This window comes from Cystoisospora suis (genome assembly GCF_002600585.1).
Source record: "Cystoisospora suis strain Wien I chromosome Unknown contig_1214, whole genome shotgun sequence".
NCBI classification, from domain to species: Eukaryota; Apicomplexa; class Conoidasida; order Eucoccidiorida; family Sarcocystidae; genus Cystoisospora; species Cystoisospora suis.
The window spans coordinates 1-8627 of NW_027154015.1; the positions used below are offsets into that span (position 1 = coordinate 1).

Genomic DNA, 8627 nt, shown 5'->3' on the forward strand with positions numbered 1-8627 from the left:
CTTCTTCCTTTCCTCTTTCGGCCTTCCCGCCCATATAGAGTTGCCTTTCGATTCTCCTCTATTGCTTTCTGCATCGGATCCTCTCTCCTCTCCAGGTAGCACGCCTTCCTGTGTGTGTTGGTCTCTCTCTTCTTTCTTTTTCTTATCCTTTTCTTCTTCTCCCCCTTCTCCTTCCCTCTTGCTCCTTCCGTTGCTATTCACTTCATTATGACCTTTACCTTTGTCTTCGTGTTCTCTGGTCTCGTTTTCCTTCTCTTCTCCTTCTTTCTTTCTCTTCTCTCCTTTCTTCTCTTCTTCTTCTGTTTCATTACGTCTTCTTTCTCTTCCCTCTATTCCTCCTCCTCCTGCTCCTATAGGCTGTCCTTTGCTGATCTCCCTTTCTACCTTTCCTCTCTCTCTCTCATCTGAGCCGCCACCTGGTAGGACACCTGTATGATTTGACTCTTCTCTCTCTTTCATGCCGTCTTTCTTTTCTTCTTTCTTTGGACTCTGTTCCTCATTCTCTCCTTTCCTTTCCTCCTTGTTCTCTTTAGTCACGTCTTTCTTCTCCTCTCCTCCTCCCGCCCAGAGCGCATTTCCTTTCCTCGCTTTCTTGATCGTCTCTGTCTCTCTACTATTCTCTCCTGGGCTAGGCAAGACCGCACCTTCACGCTCTCCTTCTTGACTGCGCTCCTCGTCTTTCGATTCTCCATCTCGATGCTCGGCTTTTTCAGGGGAGACGGGAGAAGATTCCAGCCTCTCCTTGTCTTGTTGGGTTTCTTCGTCTTCTTCTCTTCCTTTCTCTCTGTCGTCTTTCTGTTTCTTCTTTTTATCCTCTTCTTCTTCTCCTCCTCTCTCTTCTCTTTTCTTCCCCTCCTCCCTCGAGATCTTCTTCTCTCCTCTTGATCCAGCCCAGAGAGCGTTGCCTTTCGCCCTCGCGTTAGCATCTTCTAATAGCTTCATTTCTCCTCCTTCTTCTTTTGTTTTGGAAGCAGATGGGAGAACGCCTCCCTCTCCTTTCTTGTCTTCTTCTTCTTCACCTGCTTTCTCTCTCTCATCTGTCTCTTTCTTCTCATTCTTCTCTTGTCCTTCCTTGACGTTCTCATGTGGCGCTAGTCTTGTTTCTTCATCTTCTTTCTTCTTTTCATCTTCTTCTTCTCCTGCTTTCTTCTCCTCCTCCCTCGGAATCTTCTTCTTCTCTCGCATCCCAGCCCAGAGAGCATTGCCTTTTGTGGCACTAGCATCTGATAGCCTTCCTGTCTCTCCTCCTTCTTTTTCTTCTTTTGAGGCAGATGGAAGAACACCCCCCTCTGCCTTCTCTTCTTCTTCATCTACTTTCTCTCTCTCGTCTTTCTCTTTCTTCTTCTTCTCCTGCTCCCCCCTCGGTTCTTCTCTTGAACCATCGTGAGGGGGGGATGTCTCTCTTACCTCTTTCTGCTTTCCTTCTTCTTCTTCTTGTCCTTTCTCTCTTTTCTTCTCTTCCTCCAGGGTCTTCTCTCCAACAGGACCGTCGATTTCGTCTGTCTCTTCTTCTCTCTCTTCACGTCTCTTTCCTCCTAGGCCTCCTAGAGAGACATCTCTCTCATGTCTTTCCTTCTCTTCAAGTCTTTCTTCATTCCACCCCACGCTCCTTGAAGAAGATTTCTCGGTGCCACTCTCTCCTCCTCCTCCTCTTCCTCTTAAAAGAGATATCTTGAGATGCTGCTTCTCTTCTTCTTCTTCGGCTCTTCCTCCTCCTCCTTCCTCTTCCTCCTCCTTTCTCTCAGAGGCCTCCCTTCGACGGTGAGTAAGCAGGTGATCTGTCCTCGGGTTCGATCTCTCCGCTGTAAACGTTGAAGAAGAAGAAGAAGAAGAAGAAGAGGAAGAAGAAGAAGAAGGGTCTCCGGGAGTGTCTATCCATGAAGGGGATTTCTCCATTGTGAAAGATTGTTCTTCTTGGATTGATGAGAGGTTTTCTGTCTTTTCTTTCTTCATTACGTTATCAGTATTCTCTTCTTCTTCTTCTCTTTTCAGTCGTTCGTTTTCTTTCTTTCTATCTCTGTCTTCTATCACACGACTACCTCCACGGTCTCTCGACAACGCGGATGGCGTCTGACCCCCCCCTTGGATCTCTCCGGTCTTCTCTTTTCTCTCTTCCTTGTCCTTCTTCTTGTTCTTCTTCGCTCTTCTTCCCTCTTCCTTATTACTATCTTCTTCTTCTCTCTCTTGATGTTCTTCTCCTTCTTGTTCCTCTCGCTTATCAAGGGTCTCTTCTTCTCCTCGGATCTCCCCCTGTCCTTCTCTTTCTTCTTCCTTTTCTTCTCTCCTCAAACCTCCCCTACTGCTATCGCTAGTCACGTCTGCTCTTTCTTTTTCTCCCTGGGATTTCTGCTCCTGCTGAAGAGTGAGAACCCACTTTCTCCCTTGCTCTCGTTGTTTTGCTTTCACGTCATCTTCTTCATCTCCATCTCGATTTTCTCCTTCTTCTCCTTCTCTAGCTTCTTTCTCTTCCTCTTCATCTTGGAAGCCCTCTAACCATGGATCTCCAAGAAGATCAAAGAAAGGATGGATGTGCACTCTATCAGCCGAATCAGAGGAAGTGGCCCAGCTCTTCTCCTCAGTCACATCACCCTCCTCATTCTCGGCCTTTCCTTCGTGCTGATCTAAGACCAAGTCTTCCCACGCTTTTACATCTCCTCTATTCTCGATTCTCCCTCTATTGCCTAGCCCTCCAGGGGTTGTTCCTATACCGGAAGGCGGTGTACGTACACCTCCTCCTCCTGCTGTCCCCGTTGAGAGCTTTGATCTTGAATGGATCTTCTCTCCTCCTCTCTGTTTCACTCCTGTGCCTCTCCATCTTTCCTTCTCGGCTGGATGAAGATGGAGCTTCTTCTGATGCAAAGAAGAAGAAGAGAAAGGTGTCTGCTCTACGGATCTTCCTTCGTCTCTCTTCTCTTTGATCTTCTCTCCTCCTGTATGGATAGAGGTCAAAGAATCTGTAAGAAGGTAACCTCTTGCTACTCCTCCCTCGTCCTCTTCTTTAACTTCTGTCTTTTTCTGTTTCTCTTCTCTGTCTTTCTCTTCATCCTTATCCTTCTCGATCCGTTCCTGCATGGCTGACAAAGTCTCTCGAACGATTTCTTCTCTATTATCTGGCTTTGGAGCCTCTCCTCCCATCGAAGCACTCCCTCTTCTTCCTCCTGGCTCGGTCTCTTCTCTTTCTCCTTGTGAACTGCCCCAGTCTTCACTCTTCTCTACAGCAGAATAGTCGAGGCCTTTCAAGAGCGATGTGGGAGAGCCACTACGTACTGAAGAAAAAGAAGAGGAAGAAGCTGGAGAAGAAGACGCAGATAAAGAAGACGATGAAGAAGAAGAAGAAGGAGAAAGAGAAGAGAAAGATGAAGAAGAAGAGGAAATTTCCCTTCCTTCAGATGGGTCTTTTTCTTCCTCTGGAGAGTTCTTTTCATCGAAGGTTCTTTGGAGATAAGAGATCGTATTTTCTTCTTCTTCTTTTCTTCTTCTTATTCTTTCATCTTGACTTTCTGTTACGTTGTCTTTCTCTTTGACATCTTCTTTCTCCTCATTCTCCCCCTTCCACTGATCTAGCCAGGAGTCCCAGGTGTTTCTCTTGTCTTCTCTTTCTACAGCAGAAGAAGAAAGAGGCTGATAGGATCGAGTTGAATGGCGACTAGTCGATCTCTGGACTTCCCTTCCTCCTCTTTCATGAGCTTGTTGACGAGAGGGTGATCTTTCTCTTTCTTTTTCTTTCTTCAACATGTCTTTCTGGAGACGAACGGCTTCTTCTCTTTCTCTTATATTCTTCATGATTTGGTTAGAAAGGCTGTCCTCGTCTTCGCCTTTCCATGGCCCGTGAAGGAGTTCAAACGAAGGAACTGTCATGATATCTTCTTCTTCTCCTCTTTCAGATCTCTTCTTCTTTTCTTCCTCTTCTTCTTTCTCCTCATAATCTCCATCTCTCTCAGCGTGACTGTACAATCTCTTCTTCATCTGTTGATCTCTCCATTGTTCTCTTCTCCATTCTAGTAGTCTTTCTTCTTCCTCCTCGGCTTCTGTTCTCTCTTTCTCTTTTCGCCGACCAGCTTCTATGTTGTCGTCAAACGCCTTGCCTTTTTCTTCTTCTTCGTCCTCTTCTAAAGCTTTCGCGCCTTCCTTCTTTCTTCTCTCTAAGTTGGAGCTCTTCTTCCTCTTCTTCTCTTCATCGCTCTTGTCTTCTCGATGTCTCTGTGTACCATCTGAGAGAAGAGGAAGAGATGGCGCTAGTGTTTCAGCGGGAGCAAACCTGTCTCTATTGAAGTGATAGTCTCTCTCGTCTTCTCCTTCTTTCTTGGTGACGACGATAGGAGAAGATGAAAAAGAAGAAGGAAAAGAAGAAGAAGGGAGGTCCATCCATAAATCTCTCGAACGTCTTTCGCTCTTCGCTTCTGGAGAGTCACTTTGTAAGGAAGTGGGAAATTGAAAAGAAGAAGGAGAAGAAGGAGAAGGAGAAGAATATCCTTGGGCGGGAGGGGCCCATGCAGACGCTGGAGCAAAGATATCAGAAAAGGCTACCGTGGCGACTGTATCCGAAGGAGCAGCTGAAGAAGGAGGAGAAGAAGAAGAAGAAGGAGGGTTGACTGTTAGTGGAGAAGAGGAGAGATAGTTAGTCTCAGTAATAGTCCTATCTAAAGACTTCTTCTTACTTCCTCCTTTCGCATGAGGCTTCCCTCGTGAGAAAGAAGAAGCAGAAGAAGAAGACGTTGATCTATCTCGACCAGCAGAGAGAAGTCTCTCACGAGTCTTTCCCTCTTGGTTCTTTTCCTCTCTCTTCTCTTCATCTCGAGAAGTAAAACTGGCAAAAGAAGAAGAAGGAAGGGCTGAACGGTAGAGACCGATAGAGGCTGCTTGACTATGAGAGACAGCACCGATAGCGAGAAGAAGAAGAAGAAAGAGAAGAAGAGAAGAGAAAGAAGAAGAGGAAGAGGAGATAAAATGAGAGAAGGACGTCTGGTCACTATGACGGGAAGAATAAGGAGAGCAAGAAGAACGACGACAGAAACAAGATTTTGCCAGTAAACATGTATCACGTGTAGAATTACTCCATGGGGGTTCTTCTCTCTTTCTTTCCTCTGCTTTATTCCCTTCACTTCTCATGGATTTGTCATCTCTAGAAGCTCCACTTGAAGAGGAGGGCAAACTGCTAGGGGCACCGGTAGGTGCAGTTGGGGTGTCCTCCTTCTCTTTCTGTCTATGGAAGGATTTCTCTTCTTCTTCTCTTTCTTCGACTTTAAGCTGGCGAGTTCTTCTCTCTGGTCTTCTCGTCCTCTCTTTCTCCTTCTCCGTTATCAGCAGAAGAGTCGCTTCTCTGTCTTCCTCTCTCTCGATTTTTCTCTTCAAAGAGCTAGTCCATGATGAAGGCCTCTTCTGTAAATGACGGACACTAGGAGAAGAAAAAGGAAAAGAGACAGACGACGGAGAAGAAGAAGAAGGAGAGAGAGAAGTTGGAGAAGAAGAAAGGGAAGTTGGAGAAGAAGAAAGGTAAGTTGGAGAAGAGGTAGGAGAAAGAAAAGTTGAAGAAGACAGAGACGAAGAAGAAGGAAGAGAAGGAGATGCAAATTTCCGTTGATTTCTGTCTTGTGTAAATTCTCTGGAGTGTCGATCTCTTGGAGGGAAAGAGAAGTGTCTCCCTGTGAAAAGGGCCCTTCTTTCTTTCTCTTTTCGAGTCGACACTGAATGGAGAACACTTTTAGAACTCTTTGAAGAAAGACCTATAGATCGTTGTTGAAGAGATCTCCGTCTTATAGAAGGAGAAGATGAAGAAAGAAGGCAAAACTGAGCCTCCGACGTCCTTGCTGTCCCCCTTCCTCCACCTTTTCTTTTCTTTGGGTTCACGAGCACAGAAGAAGAAGAAGAGAGAAGGAGAAAAGGAGATGACGGAGACGGGAGAGAAGACGTCTGTGTCTTCGCAACATGCTGGTACTTAGTAGAGGACAGACAAGGCGACTTCTGCATAGGTCTCCAAGAAGAAGAAGAGAGAGAACAAGGACAAGAAGAAGAATGAAAAGAAGAAGATGAAGGAGAAGAAGAAGAAAAAAGATTGTATGGAGACATAGTTGTGGGAGGTGTTTGAAGAGGTTGAATCGATATGTCAAGAAGAGAGGGTGAAATCCTAGGCTTGAATCGATACTAGGAAAAGAAGGAGAAGAAGAAGACGGAGAGAGATGAAGATGTTGAGAAGAGGAGAAGAGTAAGTGAGGGAGTAAGTAGCAGGCAAGGGTTTAGATTGCAGTGGAGAGTGTCGACAATGTCGGAGGCTCGATGCTGCCGCCTGTAAGGACTGAACGGAGTTGGCTAGGATTCCTCATTAAAAGAGAGAGAGGAGATCAGCACAAAAGGAGAGATGTTGCAGAAAGACAAGAGAGAAGTCGAAAAAGAAGAAAAAGAAGAAACAGCGGAAGAAAATTAGACAAGGAAGAACAAGCGGTTTAACTAGATAACAGAGACACACAGAAATAAGAAGAAGAATGTTTGCATGCTTGAGAAGTAACAGCTCTAGCACCACGACTACTCGGGGTGGCACTCCGTAGGCACGATGACGACCCCGCAAGAAAGAGAACAAGAAAGAGAAGAAGAAGAAGAAAGGAAAGAAGAAGAAAATGAGGAAGAAAGAGCGAGACGTTTACATGCTGATGATCCTGTAGTATGTCTATATGTCTACTGAAGTCACCGAAGTAGAGAGGAGAAGAAGAGAGATAAATAGATAGATAGATAGCCTCGTGGCTATCCCATCTGTCTGTTTGCTTATTCTTCCTTGTCAGTCACGTGAGTAGACCTTCATTCAACTGAAGAAACGTCTGGCGCCTTTTCTCTTCATTGTCTCCTTGAGAAGAGGTTTTTCTTTCTCGATTCTCCTCCCTTCTGTCAAACGAGGTGTCTTCCTTCTCTCTCTACCTGTTGTGCTGATGGATTTGACTGGGTTAGCGAAGGAAGACTACCTTCTGTCCATATCTATCTATAAGAATGGTATACTCTCTTTCTTTGTTTCACACGTTTCGATCTTGTATAGACAGCGTTTTACGTGTGGCTTACGCATATATGACTTGTGGACATACGTATGTAGTAAATAAAGTAGATCTATGTATGTATGTATATCTCTATACAACTATATATATATATATATATCTCTCTCTCTCTCTATAGGGAGATATGAGGAGAGAAGTAGACTTTGGACGAAGAGCGGAAGAGAAAGAGAGAGAGATGAAAAGAGAAGGACTCTGACTTTACACACGTAAGCTGTGAGTCTATACGGCCTCTCATGAACCGTAGAGGAAATCTCAACGTCTTTGCAAGGGCGATGTAGACATGTAGCTAGTGTCTACTTAGCTAGACAAGTCAGATAGACATGTAGACAGATCCATTGATGAAAAGATGAATAGGGGTGGAGACAAATAGATAGATTCTCCGATATGTCCGAAACAGGGTCTTGATGGATAGAAGAAACTCTCCTTTCACCCGACCCGAAAGGCCTGTGTATTTGTGTATGCTTATGTAGTAGCGAGACTACACGTAAGCACTCTAAAGAAGAGAGAAGTTTGGAAATCTAGCCCATTCTTCGTGAAGCTATCGGATGATTCGAGAAGCAGCTCCCCTCCTTGTTACGTTAAGAGCGAAGAAAGGTAGGTGAGGGAACTTTTCATTCAATAGACGGAGGTTACAGGAGAAATCTCAGTTGCCTTCTCAGCAGGGGATTCTAAGGGAGAGAGAGAGATCTTACATGTACTAAAGAACATGCGGGGGAAGAAGGCACTGTATCGTCATTTCTTCGGGTGTACGTACACCACGGAGGATAAGATGAATCCGAGAGACCGTGTGGAATATGAAGACTACAAACCAACTAAGAAAAGCAGATGCTCCGCGTATCCCTTGGATGACAGAGACATATAGTTAGATATAGTTTTTAGTCTTTCTAAGTCTCAAGTAGAGGAAGATCCATTCCCACCAATAGGTAGAGCTCTTTCTTGTTCTCCCTCCTCCTTAAGACAGAGGTATCTTTGTGAGGTGTCCAGAGTGCGGGACAGGTACAGGGATTTCTTCGTTTCGCTCATTTCCTGTCGACGACCTCACTCCTCCTCTCTCCTTCTATCTTTTCTTTGAGAAGAAGACGAAAGACGATGAATGAAGATAAGAGGAGCTCGATCCTATTTCTAAAAAGTCTTCCCTGCTTGTCGGATGAACTAGTAAGAAGCCATGGAATAGATGAAAGCGAAGAAGAAGAAAGAGAGACAGAGAGATGAAGAGACGGCATGTCATAGAACCAACCTCTGAACAGAAGAGGAAAAAGAACAGGAGAATTTCTTTTTCGAGATAGAACGACGAATCTCTTGGCTCATCCCCTTGGGCTATACAAATAGAATCGTCAGGCCGCCGGGTTTAGCTAAAGTAGTCTTCATTCGCCCACCGCCTTTCTCCGTCACTCATCTGGAGCTTTGAGAGAAATCTTGGGACAATGAAACATCTCATGCTTCTCTCTCTTTCTTACATTCTCTTTCTTTCACGTGGTTGATGTGCCAAGGGTACTTTGCATAGGCCTGGCGTGAGTTCACCCGACCAAAGTCCTTTCTCAAGTGAATAGAAGAACCTGAAGAAAAAAGTTAGACCTGTTCATGATATGC

At 45.0% G+C, this 8627-nt stretch overlaps 1 protein-coding gene across 1 annotated transcript in view; it reads right to left on the minus strand.

Moving 5' to 3' along the window:
* Positions 1–8627, minus strand: part of CSUI_002857 (uncharacterized protein) — a gene marked incomplete at its 3' end in the record, with an annotated part of 22374 nt that continues 13747 nt past the window's right edge. Inside the window, exon 5 of the mRNA XM_068063056.1 lies at positions 1–6066. Within this exon, the coding sequence (XP_067924960.1) occupies positions 1–6066 (6066 nt within the window). The remainder of the gene's footprint in view (positions 6067–8627) is intronic.